This window comes from Protopterus annectens, chromosome 8.part0 (genome assembly GCF_019279795.1).
Source record: "Protopterus annectens isolate FY-2018-M chromosome 8.part0, PAN1.0, whole genome shotgun sequence".
Classification (NCBI taxonomy): domain Eukaryota; kingdom Metazoa; phylum Chordata; order Ceratodontiformes; family Protopteridae; genus Protopterus; species Protopterus annectens.
Window position 1 is genome coordinate 246,353,624 of NC_056741.1, and position 25,915 is coordinate 246,379,538.

At 43.4% G+C, this 25,915-nt stretch overlaps 1 protein-coding gene across 2 annotated transcripts in view; it reads left to right on the forward strand.

The window, feature by feature from the left end:
• Positions 1 to 25,915, forward strand: part of PIAS3 (protein inhibitor of activated STAT 3) — a 1,163,468-nt gene that overhangs the window by 1,125,497 nt on the left and 12,056 nt on the right. For both annotated transcript variants that reach the window (XM_044079722.1, XM_044079721.1), the window contains exon 13: positions 3,575 to 3,606. In XM_044079722.1, coding sequence (XP_043935657.1) covers positions 3,575 to 3,606 — 32 coding nt within the window. The remainder of the gene's footprint in view (positions 1 to 3,574; positions 3,607 to 25,915) is intronic.

The following is a 25,915-nucleotide window of genomic DNA, read 5'->3' on the forward strand; positions in this document are numbered from 1 at the left end:
CAGTGCGTTCAGGGAAAATGGTCCCAAAAAGAGAAGCACCTACACATCAACCAAAAGGAAATGCTAGCCGTGCAAAATGCTATTATGACCTTCAAAGACCTACTGCATCCAGGCCAGCTTTTGATAAGGACAGACAACACCACAGTGATGTGGTACATAAACGAACAGGGGGGAACTCATTCATACCCCCTGTGCAGGCAAGCCATGACCCTATGGAACACAGCACTGGAATTGCAAATTCAACTACAGGCACAATTCCTGCCAGGGAAGGAAAACAGTGGCAGACAGCCTAAGCAGAAATATGACAGATCCACACGAATGGAAGTTGCATCCTCAAGTTTTCACAAAGATAACTCAGGCATGGGGACAGCCAGACATAGATCGCTTTGCTACCCACAGAAATTACCAGTTGAAAAAATTTTGTTCAAGGACCTATCATCCACAGGCCTGGAAAATGAACGCACTTTCTTTCAATTGGACAATGTTGACAGTCTATGCCTTTCCGCCTCTTCCTCTGCTGCCCAAAGTTCTATTAAAAGCCAGAGCAGAGAGGCCGAAAATGATTCTCATTGCTCCAGACTGGCCAAGACAACACTGGTATCCGCTCCTGAAGAGCCTGACACATTCCCCACCATGGATCCTACCTCTAGTCCCTCTTCTGTTGTCCCAGCACAACTACAAGACTCTTCACAGCCAGCTCAAAACCCTAAATCTAGCTGCATGGAGAATTCCTTGATTTCCCAACAGACCCTCCTCTCCAAGGAGGTGCAGGATGTCATCTTGGAGGCTAGAAGACCTTCTACTAGAAAAGCCTACTCCGCCAAATGGAAACGATTTTGTGCCTGGAATCAAGAAAAGGGCCAGAATCCTTGGGTAATAAATTTACCTCAAATTTTACAGTACCTAGCTGAGATGTTAAACAATGGACTTTCCTTCTCCTCCATCAAGATCCACGCTTCAGCCATTTCTGCACAATACAACACAGATCCTCCTTTATTCTCTCATCCTCTCTTAAGACAGTTCCTCAGAGGGGCAAAGAATATAAAACCCCCAAGGAAACCACCAGTCCCTGCTTGGGACCTCAACCGTCAGATTGGAAAAGCTGACCCTTCCTCCCTTCGAGCCAGCTTCTTCAACAGAACTACAATACTTGTCATGGAAAACAACCTTCCTTCTGGCTATCACCTCAGCACGCAGGGTTTCGGAGCTACAGGCCCTCATAGCTGTGCAACCTTTCATCATTTTCCATCAGGACAGAGTTTCCTTATGAACCAACCCTACCTTTATGCCAAAGGTAGTATCCAGTGTAGCTTTGAATCAGACTATCCACTTACCTACCTTCTATCCTAATCCACAAAACAAAGGGGAAAGACTACTACATTCCTTGGACATTCACAGACAACTTCGTTATTATTTGGACGGGACAAAGCCATTCAGGAAATCCGAGCAACTCTTTGTGTCCTATGCTACAGGTGCTCAAGGAAAGGCTATTTCCAAACAGGCAATCTCAAAATGGATAGCCCACTGCATAACGCATTTGTTACTCATTTCATGGAAAAACTGTGCCTACAAGCATCAGATCCCACTCCACCAGGGCCACAGCTACCTCTGCAGCTTTCCTCAGGGGGGTTCCGACCAAGGACATTTTGGAAGCAGTCACTTGGAGTTCAGTGTACACTTTCTCCAAGCACTATCACCTTCCCCTGTACTTTAAATCTAGAGTGGAGTTTGCCACAGCAGTCTTGCAGGGCATCCTTGCTCCTCCTAGTTCCACTTAGTGCCTGCCAGCCATACTTAGCTTTGGGATTCTTCCCATCTGTAATGACTGCAGCTGTATGCACGATGAACATAGTACAGTTTTGTACCTACCATAAATGTAGATGTTCGAGTGCTCATACAGCTGCAGTCCAGGTTACCCCCCCTCCGTCCCCTCTTAGGACAGGCCTTAAGACAAACACCTTCTCATACAACCTATTTGGGGTATTCTTTTATGGTGTATTTGCTTGCAACTACTGTTTTTTGATTATTCTATATTGCATGATTACATAAATTTATGTTTTGCCTTTCTTTTGGGGGCACCTGACATCTGGGGCAAGAAAAACTGAAGAAGATGGCGTCGGCTGCCTCTTTTATACCCCTGCCGCACTGACGTCAGGGAAGAAGCGACGACAACCGACGCCGGACCTAGACTTTGTAATTCGGCCGACCGAGGACCCGCCTGACGGCAGGATAACCCATCTGTAATGACTGCAGCTGTATGAGCACTCGAACATCTGCATTTATGGTAGGTACAAAACTGTACTTTTTTGGTCGCCATTACTTCTGCCAGATGTATCCCTATGAGCTTCAAGCCTTATGCATCAAGAGTCCATACTTGATTTTTCATAGAGATAGTGTGTCATTGAGAACTAATCCTTCCTTTCTGCCAAAAGTGATCTCTGAAATGCCCATTAACCAAACCATTGAATTGCCAGTTTTCTTTCCCAACTATTCAAACAAAGGAGAGTATTGCCTACATACACTAGATATTCACAGGCAAATTCGCTTCTACTTGAACAGGACTAAGGCCTCTCGTAAATCGGACCAGTTATTCTTGGCCTATTCTGGACCTAGATTAGTATGTGCTGTTGCTAAGGTCACATTGGCTAGATGTTTGAAAGACTGGTGTGACCTTCATTTATACACAACGTAATATTCCATTGCCGACTACCATAAAGGCTCATTCGACAAGGTCGGTGGCAACTTCTGCTGCCTTCCATGCCAGAGCTTCTTTACATGACATCTGTGCAGCTGCAACTTGGGCTAAGCCTCATACCTTCATCAATCATTACAAATTGGATTTGGCCTCCAGAGGAAGAGCATCTTTTGGTTCTGTGGTGCTCAGGAATGTCCTTCCATGAGAGCCTCCCAGGAATAGAGGTAGCTGGGGACTCTGTCCCACACGTAAGGAATGAACGAGGAGTAGCAGTATCAGATAAAGAAGTTATGTCTTACCATAACGTTCCATCTGTATTGTTGATCCTCGTTCAGTCATTACGTGTGGGTATCGGTTCCGACCTCGGAACCGAGCCGGCCATTTTCCAAGCTCGCGTCAGCTATAAACTCTCGAGCTAAAACTCTTACCCAGAATTCCCCTCTCCCTGTTACCTCAGATTGAGTTTGCAAGTCAAAAGAAGGTGGAGGCTACCTCTGGTCAAATGACCTAAAAGAACCGGATGGTGAGATCCACTAGAAGCCACAGGAGGGGGAGAAGGAGGGAGGTTCGTAATGACTGAACGAGGATCAACAATAGTCATTACGACCCTCCCTCCTTCCCCCTCCTGTGGCTTCTAGTGGATCTCACCATCCGGTTCTTGTTTAGAACATGTATTTATATTACTTTCTCTCTAAGTTCATCTTGGCCAGCAGCAAAGTGGAAGAAGTGTGGTGGGGTAAGAGTTTATACAGTAAGGTTTATACAGTAAGGTTATTAGTTTGTATTTTAGTTTGCATTTTGTAAAAGTACATTTGTTGTTTTTGGCATTCATAGAAAATGTGTTCTGATATAATTTCATTTTTTCCTTTTTTTGTTTAGATCTTTTCAGTTTCTTTCAGACAGAGGGTCAGGTGAGTAGAAGTTTTTTGAAAATGTTGAGTTCCACAAGAAGCTGGACTGAGTGTTTTCTGTTATGTGTAAAGTGTTAGTATTTACAAGTGTGCAGCCAGGAAGACTCTCACTGTTTTTTATTGTACATCTGGTATCTATGAAATTGGGGCACTGATTTTTTATTGTACATCTGGTAACTATGAAAGTGGAATGATCCAAGAACTTTTTCAGGCATGATCTGATCCGATGGCATCGCTTTCAGAATTTTATTAATCCTTAGAGTAAGCACAAGGTTTTGTTCATGTATCCTAGCACTTTAAGCAGTGACGGTCATTCAGAACAGCAAGCATCAAGCCAAGTATGTTTTGAGTAACTTAATGAATAAAATTTAAAGTAACACATGAATAAATAAGACAGTAACATAACTGTTAGAAACAAAACCAATATTGCAATGTACTTGTGTACCTTCATTGTTTTGATGGATGTTGCGGTAGTCTTGACTACTAAGACTTTAGCAATGAGAGGTCCAGTATATCACTTGATGTCCAGAGCTCAGCATCCTTCCCCTTCCAGACATGCTATATGCAGTATAACACCAATGTTTGCTCATGCTATAATGTAGCTTTCTTGCTGCAGTTCACATCATATGCAACTCAGTACTAGCATTCAGAAGCCAGCATGGTTTTGCCTTCTGTTGAGCTCAGGGCAGACAAGTACTCTGATGGGCAGCTGTTTATTTTTCTTGCTTTGATATATTTTACATTTTTGCTTCTCTTTATAGTAGAGTTTCGGGTTGACTAATCTGAAGTTGTACATATGTTAAGTATGTCATGATTTGGAGGCTGGCATAATGGTTAAGGCATTTGACTCACAGCCACAATATTATAGGGTTTAAATTCTCACCTTTTGTTACTGACAGGATGCATAATAATCTGGAGACTGAACGTCTAATATTTGCCTCTAAACCTAAGAAAGGTGAATGGTCTTGTAGGTGGATGTCCCACAAAGGTTTCCATACAATGTGTTTTCTCCCTTTTTTATTTTCTCCAAGTCTTTGGGTTCTAATACCATGACGGGAATGGACCCCATTCCTAAGTAATTCATTGGCTAGGCTTAAAAATGTCTCGCAAGGGCAGTTAGCCTAGTACTAACCTATGAACCTATAAAATTAGTATTGCTTCAATCTTTGATGTTGGCTAGAAAGTGCTGTTCTTAGCACTCAGTGTCCCCAGTAATGACTATTCCTGCAATTCGTACGGGGTTGCATGTATTGGTAACACATCTTAGTACAATTGTACAGTCTTTTTTAATAAGACCCATTGCAGCTGCTACTATTGGAACTGTCTGGGTGTCCTCCTTCCACATTGTCCTCGTTTCTGCCTGCAAATCCTGGTATTTTATAACTTTGTCTCTCTCTGTATGTAAGACACTAGTCACTGGGTGTAGCAATTTCAGTGATCAATGTTACTTTTGTTTTCTTTTCATGGACTACTATATCTGGATTTCTCACATCTATTTTTTAAATTGTTGGTAATGAGTGATGTCCTTCTGTTCTCTTGTTGCAGTATTCATACTGTGGGATCCACCACCTCAGGTGACCCGAACGTGTGCTCCTATGCAAAAGATCAAGCCTGATTGCTGCTAGTGCATGGGATGTCACATGCAGGGTCATAAACCAGGGGCCTTAAATGTGACGTCTGCATGCACAGACCTCATAACTTGTCTGTCGCAGTCGCACATCAGATCGATTGTTTTGCTCTGCTGTCTTTGTCTTCAGACATCTAAACTTAAGTACCCTGTTGGGGAAACTTTACTGATATTGCTTGAGCTTAGGTTCTTGCTAGTATTTCTTAGCCATTGTCCACTAAGAAGGGGGAGATGTAGGTGCACATGTCAAATTCTGCACAATGACTGCCATGATCTCTGTTTATTTAGGTTGGGAACGCTACCATACCACATGCAGCATCTGCCAGTTGTTCGTTCCCAAAACTCTCTGAAGTCATCTGGCAGCTCTAAATTTATACCTAGAGAATCAGAGGTTAAACTGACTAGCTTTTCGAATGGCTCTGGAGTCAGCTGTCGAGGCGGAGCCTCCTAAAAAGAAGGCTAAATTTTCCAGGCTTACCACTTCTGCCCCTTTGTCATCAGACACCCTTCCAGCCACTGATATAGGGGTTGAAGGATGTCTGCTAAAACCGGAAACTTCAGGGACTATCCTCAAGGAAGCTGCTTCTGAAGTACCAGTAGGTGCTACTCCAGGTGGAATCACCCTCCGCGTCAGTCCTTCCTCCTGTGATCCCAGCATACCTGGATGCATTTGCATAAGCCTCTAAGTCTCTTGATTCACAACCTCCTGCTCTCATGAGACATGACAGTTTCTATAAGGTCCCTGACAAGCAGAATTTATTGTAAAGCCTCCTTTGGCTGACCCTACAATTATAGCAGTAGCCCCTGACAAGCCATCCAGGCTCATTCCCTCCTCTTCACGCTTGCCTTCAGACAAGGATAGCAAGGTAATGGACAGGCTGGGGAAGAAGATATATACCTTCTCCAGTCTAGCATTTAGAGCAGTTAATTATCAGACCCACATGGTCAAATATGCCCTAGATTTGGTTTCACAGGCTTCATCCTGACTGTCCTCTTTGTCTGACTCCCCAAATAAGGCGAATTGCTCTAGCAATACTGTGGGGATCGAGTTGAATTACAACCCACACGTCTCTGATGGACTGAGTGAGAACTTTTGCAAAAGAATGATGGAATTTGTAAGGAGGAAACCTTGTTTAATGCTAGAAAACCTACAGACAGAGAATAATGGTGCAAACGAATATGGTAACATTGATTTTACTGCTTTTCTGAGAGATGTACATAAATTTAAAGACTTGTATAAAATTAAGAAAATACAGGTGCAGCGGGCACATTTTGAAGCCTGCCTTAAGAAAAATGTGCTTCCACAAGGCTTAAGAACACTTAAAATGCCCACATATAATGAGCAACAACCTTAACGTTAATGCCCACATATAGTGAGCAACAACCTGAACGTTTATCGAGATGGCAACAACTGAACCTAGAGGTAAGCTTTAATTACATTTGCTTACTTCTGGAGTTCAGTGATAAAGAAGAAGCCTTGATTATGCAGAATATTGTTTCACTAAGAGATTTTCTATTTTGTTCGTATCCATGTAAACTAGTGGAGGAGAAACTTAACATACTGGCTTCCATACATATTTTTGAGAATAGACTGATGAGACAGAAGCTGGGTAAACTACGGAGTGACATTGATGATTTTAAGGTGGGCCATGTATTTGTATGGCCTAGTAACCGTACAGCAGAGGCGGCAGAGGCTCGTACTGCCTTAAATGAGCAGGGTGACATCAGTATGATTGGTGAAGCGTCAACGGTTATTTCCACCAATCGAGAAGTGTCTACAGAGGAACGTTTGGGAGCTAAACGTAAAGCCAATGCTCCACTTCTTATTGAAGACGCTAGTGAGGAAAATGGCATTCTGAGCCTGAATAAGAAAAACTCACTACATAAGTTAACTGGGACTGATAAAGTTGCACAAGTTAGTTTGGCCACAGATTCCATTCTTTCAACGCCATCGAATCCTTCTAATAACGATGAAGGGCCGGTTTTTCGGACACTACGTATTTGCTTGGAGACGTTACAACCGGCGGACAGGGAACAGAGAGAACATTACAGAAATCGGATGAGAAGAAGGTATTCACAGGACACTCTGAACAAGACATGGCAGAGAGGTCCGAAGAAACTCTAATATGGAATATTTCTTCGAAGATGTTGGATCAGGTGCAGTCCACTTTGTTGAACAAGGGGTTATCATTTATACCCTCGAGAAGATCAGAGGTAACTGAATCTATATTCAGTTTAAAAATGTTCAATAGAAATGTACTTTTAAAGTTGATGTTTAAAAATTATATTGAATCTGAAGGTATGAGGTGCAGGAAACCAAGTACATTTATGCCTTTAGGCAATTTCACTATGGATACTTTTATGCAGCTATGTGAAGCTGAATTATTTGAGAAACCGAGTGACAAAACACAATTTTTGCAATATGAGTAAACATGAAATGAAGCGCTAAAGAGTCTACAAATGAACAAAACTATTGTGATCAAACCTGTGGACAAGGATGGTCCAATTGTAATTATGGACAGTGATTATTACACCCATACTCTGTTAAATATGTTATGTGATGATAATGTCTATAGATTAATTAGTCCTGTAGAACTGAGAAGATTGATTGTGAATTTAGAACACACAATTCAAGACATGTTTTTGAATAGTACCATAGACTTTTTTAAAATTCCTGTACGAATACTGATTCCCAGTGTGTTAATCTATATTGGATGTGTGTGTGGAATTACATTAGTACACTGATTTAAAGATATATTTTTAATCAGGAATTTGTGTTAATTTTGGACAGGGGTTACATGGTTAAGGGCGACAGCTTTTCCAACTGCTGCAGTCAGAGTGTGATTTATTTAGCTCTCTGTAAACAGTGTGCAGCATTTTATGTTGGAAAAACTACACGTAAACTAAAAAGAATTTATGAGCACCTTAATGCTATTAGAACACAGGACAACAACAACACACTTTACAAACACACTCTATCATTGTACACGGGCCAAGTGGGGCTTCTTTGTCCTTGAGAAGGGTGATCAGGATGTGAGGGGGGCCCTTGGGAGACTAGGATTGAGGTAAGAGAGTTATACTGGCAACTCCTATTAGAGGCAAACAGGGCCCCGGGGCTTAATGAGTATTTATCCATTGCCCCTATACTTAGAATGAGGGCTGCAAAATTGTAACTATGTGTGGGTTTCTTAGTACCTTATAGCAATGTTGTAATGCATTTTAATGTATTTTGATTTTATTGTTTAGTATGTATTACTTTGCCTTTTGTATTTTATGTATTTAAACAAGTGTGATTTTATGAACAGAAGCATATAGATAATATTTACATTTTCATACTCTTACATTTGAAATAATTTTACAAATGTTTTATATATATATATATATATATATATATATATATATATATATATATTTATATTTAGTGTATTGGTGTAATTTTTATATACACATTTGTATAGATTGATACATTGGGAATTAGTATTTGTACAGGAATTTTCGAAAGACATGCGTGAATGGGCGTGCCTTCGCTGAAGGTTGGGTGTCAGGCTGGAAACATGGCACCATAAAAAATCTACTGCCAATCATTAGCAGACCGGAGTTCCGCTGTGGCGACCCCTAACCGGGAAAAGCCAAAAAAACAAACTTAGATTTAGAATTATGCAATTACTTTAAAGTACCTAAACCTTTGATACCTGTTCTAACCGGGTTACCCAAGATAAATCCGGTTACACCACCATTGAGGCCTATAGTCTCTGGCAGAAACTGGATAACAGAACCTTTATTGCTTTTTGTGGAGAAGAATTTGAGGCCTGTGGTTAATATGAATGATTATATCCTTAGGGACTCCAAACAATTTTTACAAGACTTGTACAACCTTTTTACAAGACTTGTACAACTACAACAAGGATGTTGAGTTACAGAAAGGGTCAGTGTTGGTTACTTTGGATGTACACTGTCTGTTCACATGCATGCCAAATGAGTTGGGTGTGGATATGTTACAAGACTATTTAATTTCTGATAGGACTTATGAAGGTGAACATGTTGATTTATTTTGCTAACTAATGACACTAATTCTGGAGAACAATGTTATGATGTTTGAACATGACACGTATTTGCAGAAAGAAGGCGTAGCTATAGGCACTTCTAGTAGCCAGTCTGGTAATGGCAAATTGGGAAAGTCATTATGTGTTATCAGGGGATAGGTGATTTTCTACAAACGTTTTGGGGATGACCTGTTCCTATTGTGGAAGGACAATATGACTGAGCTTGAGAGCTTTTGTGAATTTATCAGTAATACAACTGATTTTCTCACATTTGAGATGAATTCTTCACATGATGAGATGAATTTTCTTAATTTATGCATATATTGGAACAACACTGTTAAATTATCCACCAGGATATATAGGAAGCACTGCCACAGAAACCATATTTTGCATAGAAGTAGCATGCACCCCATACACATTTTCACAAATGTTGTTAAAGGTCAAACCTGAAAGGCCTCTAGGCTCACCACAGAGGATGAAGTATTTGATGGTGAGTTAATTGATTTAGTGAAGAGATTCCTAAAGAGGGGATACACTGATTCCACTACTCGTGAAATATTATCTAATGCAGTAGATTTAAGAAGTGAAGTTGGGAGACCATATTATTCAGGTGAGGGAGTTTCATCTACACATGGGAGGAATCGCAAAAAGAAAAGGGTGAACAACTATGTGCGAGTACCTACTGAGTTTAAGTGACACGCATGTTGTTACAGAAGCTATTAGGAAATACTGGCCTGTCATAACACATGATTCAGAGCTACGTAATATTGTAAGTGATAAGCCCAATTTTTCATTCAAAAACAAGAAATCCCTTACAGTTTTTATGCTACCAAAAAATGAAAGAAGTATGTATGCTGTGAATGGTAAGAGAGGGACATTTCCTTGTTATAATTGTAATCATTGTAAATATTGACACCAGCAGTAAATTCATACACCCTGACCTTAAGACTGAGTTTGTGTTCAAGGTTAGAGCAGGTTGCATCAGCATAAACATTGTTTATTTGGCTGTCTGCACCATATGTTCATCTTTCTATATGTTGGAAAGACAAACAGAAAACTCAGATTTAGGATTAGAGAACATTTATTGAAAATTAAGAATGGTGATTGCAATAATGCTCTGGCAAAACATGTATCTAATACAGATGCATCACACAATTTTAGGTTTCTTGCTATTGAAATGGTCCATGAAAATGAAAGAGGGGGTGACATTGTGAACTCAACAGAGACAACCGAAAGTAGGTGGATAGTGAGACTCAGGGCAGACAAAGGGAAAGGTTTGAATGATAGAGTACCCCTTAAGCCCATACTAAGATTTAGACCTCTGGTTAGGAAAGGAGTTTCCTAAGAATGTTTTACTTTTAAATGAAAGTGTTTGAATTAGTAATACAGTTAATCAAAGGTTTTTATTAATGTATCATTTATGTTTTTTATGGATGTCTTGTAAATGTATTTTTATCGTGCTAACTTGTTAAGACTGTATATATTGTGCTAGGAATACATTGTCTTTTTAAGAGAGAATTTTTTTGAATTACTTGGTTCTTAGTTGTGATTGGTAGTTTTGAACTACTGTAAGTATATATGGACTGTATGTTTGTTGGTTTTTAGGTCTGATGAAGTGGTGCATCTACAACGTGAAAGCGCTCACAAAATAAATTAACCTGAGTTTTTATATAAACTTCTGAGCCATTGAGTGGTCTGTTGGATGTTTTTGTGGACATTGATTTTGTATTTTATATCCAACGACCTTGTTTTACTGACTACAACTTGCATTGTGTTTGGACTTCTTTCACTATTGCCACCCCAGGCTTTCATGGCCACTTTGGACTTGGAGGCTTACCTCCACATTTCTATCCACCCAAACCACAGGAAGTATCTATGTTTTGCTGGACCTGTTCACACTTTCAATTTACTGCCTTGCCTTTTGGTTTATCCACTGCACCAAGAGTCTTCACAACATGCCAAGCCCCAGCCGTAGCCTACTGCAGGGCCAAGGGCATTCAGATCTACTCCTATATAAGCGACATCCTCATCCTTGTAGAAGGAAAAGACACACTCAGAAATCATCTACTCTTCTCCATGTCACTGCTCCAGAGGTTGGGATTTACACTCAACCTCACAAAATCATCCCTCTCCCCAGCATAGGACAAAACTTTCTTGAGATGCAGGATAAGGACCAACCTGATGAAGGCTTTCTTCCCTCAGGACAAGGTGACCTCCCTGATCAACCACTTCCAGGACCTCCTCCTGGTGAACCACTTGTCAGCCAGACAGTTCGTGTCTCATAGGCCTTATGGCAGCCACCATCCCTTTGCTAACACTAGCCAGGCTACACACGAGGAAGTTACAGTGGTAACTGAAGAATGTGTGGTCTCAACACAGCCACCCACTGGACTGTCAAATACCCTTCCTTCCATGCTTAAAAACAGAATTGAAGTGGTGGATTCAGCAGCTACAACTAAACCCAGGACTACCCCTGCAACCCACCACTCCAACACAAATAATGCACACAGATGCCCCAGATCTGGCCTGGGGAGCAACCATGAATGGCCTCAGGGTGCAACCCCTATTGCAGCCATCCCTCCAAAGAAAGCATATTAACATAAGGGAGATGACTGTAGTCCACTTAGCCTCTGCAAGCTTTTCTTCATCTCATGAAGCCAGGCCCCCTACAGATCTTCACAGACAACACCACTGTTATGTGGTACATCAACAAACTGGGGGGGGGGTCAGGTCTTGCAGTGCAAGCTTGGGAATTAGCCTCTCAGAAAAACATATCACTGCAGACAGTCTATATCCTATCCCAGGACAACCACCAGGCGGATGCTCTCAGCAGATCATTGTCTCTGCATCGCAAGTGGATGTTGCACAGAGATGTATTCCTAGACATTGTCCACCAATGGGGCGCACCTCAAATCGATTTGTTTGCCTCCCCCAGAACAGACAGTTGAAAATCTTCTGTGCCAAGGATTCCCTCTCCACTAGCTTGGAAAGTGGATGCCTTCACAATGTCATGGAAGGGACTGTTTCTGTATGCCTTCCCTCTTATTCAGAAAGTCCTCCTAAAAATCAAGAGGGGCATGCCAAAAATCTTGCTGGTGACTCCTCTTTGACCAAGGCAACATTGGTTCCTTCTTCTTCAATCTCTTGCCAAGGGCAGTCACCACAAGTTGCCTCACAAGGTGGACCTGCTGACACAACAGAAGGGATCTCTCATTCATCCACACATGGAGATGCTTTGCCTAACTTTTAATTCCTTTCAGACACCGCTATACTGAGGACGTGCTATCTATCCTGCAGGAGGCCAGGAAACCCAATACCAGGAGATCCTACGTTTCCAAATGGGAAAGGTTCTCCATATGGTGTCTCCAAAGGCATAGGTACCCCTTTCAAGTGGATGTTCCTCTAGTCCTAGCCTGTGTGTGAGCTCATAAAATCAAACCTTTCATATTCTTTAGTGAAGGTTCACTTATCTGCTGTCTCTGCCTGCCCTACCTCTGAACCCTCCTCTGCTCTCCAGACTGGATGTAAAACTATCCTTAAAAGGGGTTCTGAACATTAGGCCACCAGGGAAGCCTATTCCTCGTCCTTGGGACCTAAATTATATCCTGGAAAAACTTACACTTGCTCCATTCCAGCCAGCCAGCTCTGCCTCCCTGCAGATGTGCTCATGAAAAACAGTCCTCCTGGTAGCCCATACATCAGCCAGAAGTGTTTCAGAGTTACAGGCACTTATCGCTTCACCACCATACACTATCTTTCAGAAAGATAGGGTGACCCAATGCACCATCCCCTCCTTCATGCCCAAAGTGGTCAACGAGCTGTCACTAAATCAGTCTATTCACTTACCCACCTTCTTTTCTTCTCCTAAAAATGACAGTGAGAGAACACTACACTCCCTGGATGTCCACATACAACTAAGGTTCTATTTGGACAAAACTAAGATCATTAGAAAATCTACCCAGCTCTGTGTCGCCTTCCATCCAGGGCCCTGGGCAAGGCAGTATCCAAACAAACTATCTACTGCTGGATTAGGAAGACTGTCTGCCTCTGCTATTCCTACCATGGAAAACAATTGCCTCAGGGGGTCAGGGCACACTCTACAAGAGCCGTGGCTGTTTCAGGGGCCTTCCTAAAAGGCCTAGACACAACTTCCATCCTTGAGGCAGCCACCTGGTCCTCAGTACATCCCTTCACCAAGCATTGCATACTGGACCATATTACCAGAATCAAAGCAGGCTTTGCTAGAGCAGTCCTGCAGGGATTCCTGGAATCTGCTACTACTTCCTCCACCCTTCCTCCTCCTCCTTAAGCTGTTTTACTCTCCCACAGTGTAAATACTGCAACATGAGACTAGAAGGACATAGAATAGTGGTCTAAAATCTTACTATAACCATAGATGTCCTCCTCTTCCATGTTGTAGTATTCCTTCCATCCCACCTATCCCCCTTCATCGCAATTCACTTGTCTAGAGGATATTGTGGGGCACTACCTAGACTATGGTCAGAGTAGGCAGTCAGTTACCTTTCACCTGTCTAGAGGACATCACTTGGCACTACTTAGACTATTGTCCGACTGGCAGTCAGTTCTGAGGTCTGTGCATGCAGACGTCACATTTAAGGCTCCTGGTTTATGGTTCTGCATGTGACATCCCACGCACTAGCAGCAGCCTGGCTTGAGCTTTTGTATAGGAGCCAAAGTTCGGCTTGCCTGAGGTAGGAGGATCCCCACAGTACAAATACTGCAACATGGAAGAGAAGGACATCTATGGTTATGGTAAAAGTTTACACAACTGTTCTATCCCATGTGATGTAAACTTCTTCATTTTCTGTAACACTTTGTGGCTCATGTTTCCAGTGTTTTTCAGCTACGTCAATGGTATAATGTTTTGCCGCATTATTATGCCTTTCAGTATACAGTCCTTTTGCAATTAGTATGTCATAACCAGCAAGATGATGTGTGACCATTTCCAATTCTATTTTTCAAAACCTGCATTAGTCTGTTTCTCCCACATGTTCAATGGACTTTGTAAATCAATGTGTTCATAGTCCACTATCTTGGACTGCCAGTATTAACCTTTTGTCTTTTGGTTTAAATGCGCCTCTCCTTAACCATTCCTGCATTTGATCCTGATCAACATGAGATTGTTCCAAGAGTTTTCTATACTTGAAATGTGGAAATTGCATAAATATATTTGCTTTTTTTCTCATCTGATCCTTCATCTTGTGTTCTTTCTTTTGTTTTGTGGCGCATTCAGTTGCTGCCTGATTTTTATCTACTTCTGGTTTGATTTCTGTTCCCGCTTGACACCGATAATATGCTTCTGCTAAATTAAGCAGGGAAGTCATCTTAGACTTATTCTCCTCGTGTTTCGGAACTTTCACTACATTTGGGTCTTGTAAAGTCAGCAGATACGTATGCACTCCTGTGATTGCAGATCTGGACGTGTTATTACAAGGAGGCCCATACCTCCTTCAAAACGGGGAATATATAGTCTTGGTATGCGCTGATTTTTAAAAATCATTTGATGAGCATGAAGCGTCCTTGTTTTCTTGTCCAACCTGTCCAGCTCCTTTTGGGGCCAGTCAGTCACTCCAAAAGTGTAAGTTAGGACAGGAAGGGCAAATTCGTTTATAACTTGGGCTTTGTTCCTAGACGTTGATGTTGTTTCCAGTATTAATTTAAGTCTTCTAAAATATTCCTTACTAAGTTTTATTCACATTTGTTCATGTTTTATTGCAGATCCTTCATCAGTTCCCAAATATTTACACTCTCCCTCTTGCTCAAGTTCTTTTGTATCACATTCCTGTCCCAAACTACTGATTTCTTGGTGTTGCAGCTTTCCTGCTTTAAAGGTTGCTTTTGCACATTTATCAAGACCAAGTGGCATTCTTACAGTGGCTGTAAAAAGTGTACACACCCCTGTTAAAATGCTAGGTATTTGTGATATAAAAAAATGACTCCACAATAAATCATTTCAAAACTTTTCCCACCTTTAATATGATATATGACCTGTACAATTCAATTGAAAAACAAGTTTATTCTGTTAGGGGGAAATATAAAAAATAACGTACAATAAGCTGGTTGCACAAGTGTGCACACCCTTAAACTAATACTTTGTTGAAGCACCTATAAAATCTGTCATCATTTCCAGTGTATAAGTTTATATGTTGTTGGAAGGCAAGTTATTGGTCTATAGTTTTTAGGATAGCTTGCAGGTTTGCTCTTAAGTAGGAGCATTGTTTTTCCTGTTGTTAACCAGGTTGCTGACTGTTCAGGGTGTGCATACAAACAGATGTTAAGTTGTCAATCTCATTTTCATTCTTGCTGGTTGGGTTCGGAGCCGATCCTTGGCTCTGACTCGGCCATCTTCAAAAGCTCGAGAGCTGCATACTGGCTCAAGGCCACCCCATATCCCATGATGCCTGGCACTAGATACCTAGATCTCGTTTGCCGCTTCTGCTGTGAGGTTGTCTTACTGGCTCAGGTCATATATTTTCATTTTACTCGTTTTTGATAAAAATTATTAGGCTTGTTAGTGTAGATTGTTTATAGTAGTTAACCTATATATATATATATATATATGTATATATACTTGTTGTATCTATAATTCTTTCTTGATCCTTCCCCTATCCCTTCAGAAAACTCGTTTTAGTTAGAGAGTTTTCCCCTCCCCCTTCACTTTCTTAGGTAGCCATTTAAATTAGAGGCTAACCCTTTTTTTCCCTTTCTCTATTAAAAAAAAAAAAAACTTTTAGCTTTTACCTAGTTAGTTTTATTTAGCTTATAAATAGAATATTGTCAGTTTTCTTGGCTGTGTTTTAGGTGTCTTAACGTAGTGTGTGTGGTAGTAGTTACATCCTAGTTTTTTGTGTGTTGTCCTGGGTATTCTAATTCTTTTTTAGGGATGTCCAAGGATACCAAGGTGTCCGGATTCAAGAAGTGTGACTCATGCTGTCAGAAGATGTCTCTGACAGATGGTCACACTTCTTGTGTCTGATGTCTGGGCGCCGTGCACCTGCAGGACTCTTGTTCGGTTTGCCAGGCCTTCAGCCCAAGAGTCCTGCAGGAGCGTAAAAATAAGTTAAACCTACGGGGATTACTTATGCAGGATTCACCGGCTAAGACTCAGCCCGTGAAGGCCTCTAAGCCACCTAAATCTTCGGCTCCCATTTCGGAGCCGTCGATGGGTGAAGCTGTTCCTTCAGCCTCGGTTCTGGCCGGAACCGATTTACTTGTCTCCCAGTTGGTTCTGACTCTCCCTTTGGAGCTGATGGGGAGTCGAAAGAGATCTAGGTCTCCCTCCCTGGAGTCGATACGCTAGGCTCCGAGGTCTCCTCTGCTCCAGTCGGAGCATAGTTATCTGTCCCACTCTTCTCGGTCCTCAAGATTATCCGATCATGAGGTGGAGAGAGTGGTCAGTAGGCTGTTAAAATCGCAGGCCCTAGCAAAAATGTTGTCCAGCCCCCCTCATCAGGTGTCTGCTCCGTTCATATCTGCAGTTATTCCTCCTTGACTCCTTCCTTGAGTTCGGAGCCAGAATTCATTGGGGTTCGAGTCGTGGAACCATCGGCACCGATACCTTCTGCTTCGGGTCTGTCTTCGGCTCCGATCACGTCTTTGGTACCGTCCTTGGAAGGGTCTGGGCGCCGAGACTCCCTCATCGGCTCTGAGGGGGCGAGTAGCATCGGACCCTTGTCCGACCCCGTTCTCCCTCTCGGAGCTTCGGCGCAGGTGAGCTCGGCTCCTACATCGGCTTCGGAGCCATCCCCCTCTGTGCAGGGAGGGATTCTGGTCTCTTCTGAACCGGAGCCTTCTCGGCATCCGAGCAGGGACACCTTCGAGGTCATGAGGAGTGTGCTGGCCCCTGAGTCAGCCCCCACGATCATCCCCACCGGCTCCTTCCACTATGGTGCCTGCGTCTGCCTCTGCCCCTCCTCCAGACCCCAAGCGTGGGGGAACCAACGCTCCAGGGCACCCCCTTGGGTGTATATTCCTCTTCCAAGGCCTCCCCTGATCATTCAGAGGAGCCACCTTATAAGAGGAAATGCGAGAGGAAGCATGTTGACTCCCCTGAGTCTGTCACATCGGATACTGACTTAGAGGATTCGGAAGGGTCCCCGAGATCCCCCTCTGAAGATGTCTCCTTCTCAGACATCCTTAAGATGCTTAGGCAGAGGGGGAACTGGACTACCCGAAGCCCCCCCGAGGATGAGTCTGTATTCCTGGATGCGTTTGGATCCCGACCTTCCACCTCCTGGGTGTTTCCGCCTTTCAACCCACTGATGTCCGTGGTGGCTCGGAAGGATTGGTCAGCTCTAGACACAGTGGAACCGACCCCCAGAAGACCCGCTAAATTCATAACGGCACCACAGGATAAACAGTTTTTGACCAAAGGTGTCCCTGTTGATGCCATGGTGGTAGCGGCGGCCACAAAGAAGGTGTTGGCTGAAACTTCTTCATCTGTCCATCCCCCTAACAAGGAGTCCAGGACGATGGACAGATATGGGAAGCAGATGTTCTCTTCAGCGACCTTTTCGATGAGGTCTCTGAATTATTTGTGCCAGTTTACCCGCCTTCAAAGGGATCTCCTTAAAGAGTTTGGAGATACCCTCCAAGATCCATCAGCTGAGGGGGCCCAGGCTAAGGCAGCCTCCCAGCTGGCGACTCTTAATTCAGTGGTGAACTCCTCCATGAGGCTCATTTCTTATGCAGCCGATGGTGCGAGTAGAGCTGCAGGCATAGGTGTTGCTCTAAGGAGACATGCTTGGATGCGGCTATGTAAGTTTGCGGAACCTTTCAGAGCGTCTTTCACCAACACACCCTCTTTGATGGTTCCTCTCTTTTTGGATCACAGGTGAAGGACACCCTTACCAGGTGTGAACAGGAAGGCAAGACTCTCTCTGCCGTGGGAGTCAGTTTTTCCACTCCTTCCAGACCATATTCCAAGGGTCAGAAGAGTGGAAAGATGTGGTTCCGGAAATCTCAGGGAGCCTTGCCGGACACACGTGGTGAGTTCCCATCCAGGAGCAGAGGACGGAACAATAATAGACGCCACCCTAGTGGCAGAGGGGGTCCGCAAAACCAGGGCAGCAGAGAATCCTTCTCTGAGAAGCCCTCCCACCATCCCTGAAGAGTTGCCCGACTGCCCACCTCCGGAGGCAGTCGGCGGAAGATTATCGCTGTACCTAAGAGCCTGGCAAGACATAACACAAGACAAATGGGTACAGTCAGTTATATCCGGAGGTTACAGAATACCCTTTGTTCGTACTCCCGTAGTGTTAAACAAGTCCCTTCCAGATGTTCCACCCAGTCTAAGGGATCAAGCAGTACAAGAAATTTCAGAACTGCTAAGAAAAAGGGCCATCCAGCAGACCAGCAAGGATCCGGAATTTATTCCAGGTTCTTTTTGGTACCAAAAAAGACAGGGGACTGGTGACCCATTCTGGATCTCAGCAGACTGAACAGGTCTGTACAAAGAACCAAGTTTCGGATGGTCACGCTACAGTCCATTATGCCCTTTCTGGGTCAGGACAATTGGATGTGCTCTATAGATCTTCAGGATGTGTACTACCACGTCAAAATGGACAGACGCTCCAGAAGATTCCTTCGCTTCCGGCTGGGAGCCAGCCATTACCAGTTCAGAGCTCTGCCCTTTGGTCTCACCACAGCCCCCAGGGTGTTCACCAAATGTATGGCAGTAGTTACCGCTCACCTGAGACAGCAAGGATTCCAGGTGTTTCCATATCTAGATGACTGGCTCCTTACTGCTACCACCAGGCATCACCTTCTGCGAGCCAGAGACTACACTATCGAGACTTGCTCCAGACTAGGTATCTCAATAAATTTCAAAAAGTCTGCATTGTCGCCCTGTCAGTCTGTCACCTCTATAGGCGCAAATTTAAGTACAAAAGAGATGTCAGCGAGCCTTCCACCAGCCAGGGTATTTGTGATTCGTCAACATGTACAGGTCTTATTAGCATGCAAAAGAATTCAAGCCAGGTTCATCCTCCAAACTCTAGGTCTCATGGCAGCAGCGATCATACTTGTTCCTCTAGCTCGTTTTCACATGAGGATCCTTCAGTGGCTGCTTTTCACCCAATGGTCCTTCCAGCAGCTTCCCATGTCTCACATGATTATGATCACATAAGCATGCAAAAAGCACCTTGCATGGTGGATGGTCTCCACATCACTATCCCTAGGCAGACCATTTGTACTCCCCCCCCCCCCAGTTGCTACAGTTACCACGGATGCTTCCCTGATCAGGTGGGGGGGGGGCATTATCAGGGCAGGACAGCCCAAGGCACCTGGCAACCTCACGAGTACCACCTGCATATAAACATTTTGGAGATGAGGGCTGTGCTTCTAGTCTTGCAAGCTCTTCAGGACTCTCTTCCTACCGGGACCATTGCAATTCAAACAGACAATATGTCAGTAGTGTGGTACATCAACAAGCAGAGCGGAACCAAGTCCTACCCCCTGTCGAGAAGCACTCAGACTCTGGCAGTGGATGATCTCTTCCCAAGGGTTTCTGATCGCAATGCACATATTTGGGAAGTCCAACGTCATAGCAGACAGGCTGAGCAGAGCAATTCTCATGCCTCACGACTGGTCTCTGAATCAGGTAGTTGCGGACCAAATATTCCGCAAATGGAGCCAGCCTTGCTGCGACCTTTTTGCCACCCCCCTTCAACAGCAAATGCAACAAATTCTTCTCTCTCCTTCCACTTCCTGGACATTTCCCCCAGAGACGCTCTAGTCCACAATTGGCCTCAGGAACTTCTTTATGCATTCCCTCCGTTTCCCCTTATTCCAAAACTGATACAGAAAGCCACCGTATTGGACTGCAAAATGATCCTCATTGCTCGTTACTGGCCTTGACAAATATGGTTCCCGTTCCTGCATCATCATCTTCTCGAGCAGCCTTGCACTCTGGACCCAGTTCCAGACCTTCTGATCCATCAATCGGGTGGGCTGCACCAATCACTGCAATCTCTCCAGCTCACTGCTTGGTTGCTCCACTTCCAACCTTAGCCAGGCTTCCAGATATCTCCCCGTCTGTGCGTGAAATTATTTTATCATCGCACAAGTCTACCACTAGAAAAACTTACGCTAGTAAGTGGAAACATTTTTCTTCCTGGGCAGAGACTAAGAGTTTAGACCCCTTTTCAGCCCCTATACACCACATTTTGGAATTTCTTGCGGAACTCTTTCATTCTGGGTCCGCTTCCGCTACAATTAGAGTTCAATTAGCTGCAATTTCCAATTTTCACATTGGCCTGTCGGGAAATAATATCATGTCGCATAAGCTATGTAGAGCCTTTCTCAAAGGGACCACTCTGCTCAGGCCTCCAGTGAGAGATCCTCCACCTCCGTGGGATCTGAATTTGATTTTAGCTTCACTAATATTGCATCCCTTCGAACCTGCAGCATCTTGTTCCCTGAAGTTTTTATCTTGGAAAACTCTCTTTCTGGTAGCCATTACTTCAGCCAGAAGAGTTTCGGAACTGCAGGCTCTCTGTACCCGTCCTCCATGGTAATTCCCAGATATGCTCAGAATTAGTCCAAAATGACAAAAAATACACTGAACCCACAGACATTGCCAACATCCTAGCTGACAGGTTCAGCGCAAACTTCTCCCCCCCTCCCCACCAAAAGGGCAAATATCTATCCCAGCGGAGTGCTGCCCCCCTGACATCTCAGATGCTCAGGTAAGAGCCGCCCTCTCCAAAGCAAAAAACACAGCATCAATGGGACCAGACGGTGTCCCGGGCTGCATCCTACATGAACTCCAAGAAGAGCTAAACCCAAACATAAAACTACTGTTCAGTCTCAGCTTTACTACAGGATATGTGCCCAAAGAGTGGCGTACAGCAACAGTGGTCCTTCCATAAAGGTGGTGCCTCAACGGATCCTGGAAACTATCGCCCAATAAGCCTGACTAGCTTAGTCTGCAAAGCTATGGAAAGGATCATCATGGACCTCATAAATAAAGATATTGGGGACCTACAGACACTGGATCCTACCCAGTTCGGCTTTGTTAAGGGCAGATCCTGCCTTTTAAACCTGGTTGATTTCTTTGAAACAGTCACCAAGGCGATTGACGAGGGGAAGGTGGTCCACACAGCCTACCTGGACCTCGCTAAAGCCTTCGATACAATACTCCACTCGGGCATTATAGATAAGCTCACCAGCTTAAATATAAACCCCTATGTCACTAGATGGATTGCAAACTGGCTCAAGGACAGAACCCACATGGTTAGAATTGCTGGAGCCATGTCAGACTCCAAACTAGTTACAAGTGGTGTCCCACAAGGCTCAGTCCTGGGACCTCTCTTGTTCGGTATATATTTCTCGGAGGTACAGGCCAACATGGAAGGACTGTGGCTGACCAAGTTCGCAGATGACTGCAAACTGGGCGCCATAATCAACTCTCCAACCGACACAAGCATCCTCCAAAAGGGCCTCATAGAAACAGACAACTGGTGCCAGAGCCATGGCCTCAAGCTAAATGCCAAAAAGTGTATAGTCATCCCTTTGGCAAAACAAAGTGCCCACAAATTACCACATAGGTGGTAATCCACTAAGTACAGAAGAAGTAATTAGGGACCTGGGGACCCAAGTTGATAGCAATCTCTCATTTGACAACCACGTGGCCAAAGTGGTTAGAAAAACATTTTATATAGCCCACCTAATCATGAAGGGATTCACATCTAGATCAGGGAGGTCATCGTGCCTCTTTACTCATCCATCATCAGGCCCATAATTGAGTACAATGCCCTTTTGGAATGTACCTTACCAGACACCTGCAGCAACTGGAAACACCCCAAAAGTACCTCACCAAGAGGATCAAAGGGCTCAAACAGATGCCATATGCTGCCCGGTTAAAGAAACTCCAGCTCTACTCAGTGGCATACCGCCTGTTCAGAGGCGATCTGTGCCTGACGTATAAAGCCATGTCCAACCCAGAATTAATGGACATGCTGCACCTCAGAAAATCCAAATCCCATCGAGCTACGCGCTCGAGAGACTTGAACCTCAGCACTGAAATAAATAGGACATGCTGGAGGGACAGATTCATAACCCAGAGGCTCCCTTCACTCTGGAATAAAATCCCAGTCCAGGTTAGGCAGAGTCCCTCATTGACCTCATTGACTCTCTTGAAGAGGAATCTTGATGAGTGGATGGGAGATCGTAGGTTTACCCCGGGTATCACTTCTGTGTCACTGTTAGACAGAGGCACAGTATACTAACCTCGAAAAAGGGCATAGCAAAATAAATTTAAAATGGGTGGCGAAAGCCAAACACATTCTGGCTAGGCTTATAAATGCCCTAGGGCAGATAGCCTAGTATGAACCTATGAACCTATACGTAGTGTTCCACAATGATAGGGTTGCTCTCAGGACTAATCCTTTCTTCCTTCCTAAGGTCTCTTCAGAAAATAATTTGAATCAGTCCATAGACCTTCAGTGTTTTTTCCCAACCATTCCAACAGGGCGGAATATAAGTTGCATCAGTTAGATGTTCACAGACAACTACGTTTTTATTTGCATAGAACTAAAGATATCAGGAAATCGGACCAACTTTTCCTTTCTTATGCTGAGGGTAAACAAGGTCTTCCAGTCTCAAAAGTAACCTTGTCCAGGTGGTTGACTTCTGTCATCACATTTATCTATCAACTGAGGGATAAAGAATTACCTGTTAAACCAAAAGGTCACTCCACCAGAGCTTTAGCCACTTCTGTGGCCTTTCAGGCTAGGTTGCCCATTGAATCTATTTGTGCTGCGGCTACGTGCGCCAACCCACATACTTTCATTTCGCATTATAAGTTGGATGTGGTTTCCAGAAACAGAGCAGATTTTGGTTCCACTGTTCTGAAGAGTTTGTTCCGATGAGCCACCCAGGATTTCAGGTGCTAGGGACGCTGTCCCAACCAGCAAGAATGAAGGCGAGATAGACAACTTAACATAAAGAAGTTATGTATCTACCATAACGTGCCATGTTAGTTGTCGTCTTCTCGCCTTCTTTCTTGCGTCCCACCCTCCATCCCCCTATCCTTGTAGACTGAGAAGAGTTCCTTATGTTTTTTTTCTTCACTGGCTGAGTCTTCTCTGGCTATTCCTTTCTATCTAGTAGCCTCTCTGGTGGTTTTATATATTCCAGGATAGGATCCTTTCCTTATTATGTCTGCAGTTAGACTTACCAAATGAGATCTGGGTATCTAGCGCCGGGCATCATGGGATATGGGGTGGCCTCGAGCCAGTATGCAGCTCTCGAGCTTTTGAAGATGGCCGAGTCAGAGCAGAGGATCGGCTCCGAACACAACCAGCAAGAGAGAAGGCGAGAAGAAGACAACTAACATGGAATGTTGTGGTAGGTACGTAACTTCTTTTTCTTACTCATGGCTAAATCTTCATGTAAATATGTTAATACTTTTAGGCAGAAGTTTGGTACTGCATCTGGGCCTGGGGTTTTTCATTCAGGAGCCATCTCTCTGGCTGTTAATTCACCCCATTTCATATCCTGTGTATTTGAACTACTTATTCTTTCTTTAACTTTTCTATCCATTCAACATCTTTATGTTCCACAGGATCTTCATAGATATTTCTCCAAAATTTGTCTATTTCTTCTTTTTTTTTGGTGGTGTTTCAGTTCCTATTTTCTGCCTGTGCTAAGATTTTTAGTCTATTTGCACTGGTGCATGATAGATCCAGATGTGTTCTGATACTGAAGATTGTTATTATCAACTCTATCTTTCTGAGTATTTTTGTTAACCTGTTCCCACTTCTATACTCTTAACAGTGACTATTTTGTCTTAATTGTTTTATCGTTTTCTGTAGTCCATACCTCTGTGATGGCATTCAGTTTCTCCCCTTTCTATCCCTTACTACCCTGTCTTTTTTTGGTAAGACTTTTTATATCTGTTATTAATTTAGCAGCACAGTAATATATTCTGTTTGCTTCTGTTATATTGTATGAATCTCTATGGACAGTCCTAATTACTGTGTTCATTTGTTTTATCAAACTTTTACCGTTTAGGGTTTTATTGACTTTCTGTGGTCTGTTTCTTTCATTGATCTTAATATGTGCATCCATCTCTTTTAATTCAAACAACTCTTTCTCTTATATCATTTTCTTCTAAACTGAGGGCACATTCTTTTTTCTCCATTTCCGGCGGGCATTCCACAGAAAGTTCTAGAACGTCTTCCTCTGTCACATTCTCTTCATTTTCATCCGGTGTCATCCGTTGCTTTTTCATGTGAGAACTCATTGACCTATCACTCCACAACATTGACTACATCAGAATTGCCACAGTTTCCTGTTCCTTCCCATGCTGTGCAACTCTTAACTGAATGCTTGTACTGGTTTCTGATGGAAGGCTCCAACATATCTTCATATGACAACTGATCAGATGTTTCCTGCTCCACTGGTTTCTCCTTAATTTGGAGATCCTTTGCTCTGTCCTTCTGTAATGTTATCAGTTAGATTTTCTGCACTAAATTCTTCACTTACAGGTTCATAGGTGTTTACTAGCATAACAACTACAAGGGCCTATTTAAGCCTAGCCAGGCATCCCAAATCTCTGAGAATTTCTGGTACCCTTGATAATTGTAAGCAGGGGCTTTGGAGATGAAGCGGTTATAAACAGGGGCCTGGGAGATGATTCATTTACAGGTTGGCTGTGTCCCTTAGAGACATAGGTGCCGAGCCAGAGATGAATTTCCTTTCCTTATCCAGTTATCCAAGTTGCACTTGATTGGGTTAGGGAAGAGCTGTGTTTCACATGTATGGGGAGCCTGTTCCAGAGGCAGGGTAGTCTCTAGGATGCATACCTTTATCTCCAGCATGTCCTGTTTGTCACAGGCAAGGTTTAAGTCTTTAGAACGGTTAATTCTGGTGCTATTTGTTTTGCTGATATGCAGGAGGTCCATCAGAGTGGGATATGATAATGCCCTGTATGTCAGGCATAGATCTCCCCTTAACATCCTGTAGGAGACTGTATACAGGGATTGAGGCAGTCTACATAAGTAATTTTACTTGCGTCCTGTCTTCTTTTAGTGAGGAACTTCTGTGGATGTTCCATTTGTTGAATGTGCCTAGTTAGGTACTTACTCAAGGCGGCATTGTACTCAATGTTAGGTCTGATGAATGCCGAATACAGTGGAAAACTGACTTCCTTAGACCTAGATGCCATACCTTTGTTTATAAGTTGCACAACATAGTGATTTCCTCACTACTGTAGATGTGTGATGGCAAAAGGCTAGATTACAGTCTGTGTGTATCCACAAGTCCCTGACTACTGGGTCAGTTATAAGGAGTGTGTTGTCAGTGTGATAGTTACCCTGAAAGATACTGTTATGCATTTCTTAGCATTTAGATATGATGTTGTCAGTCTTCATTCCGTCCTTGACAGATGGGTTCGGTTCCGACATTGGAACCAACTTGGCCGTTACTACAGCTTGCTCCAGCCAAAACCTCTTGAGCTTCACCTTTACCCAGAATTCCTCTCTCTTAATTACCTCCGATCTCGTTTGCTGCTTTTCAAAATGGTCGCGTTTAGCTGATGCTGTCAAGCGTTTGTGGGAGTAGCTACATTTTTTGTATCTTTCCTTCTAAATTTCCCTTTTCTTTCAATTTTGTA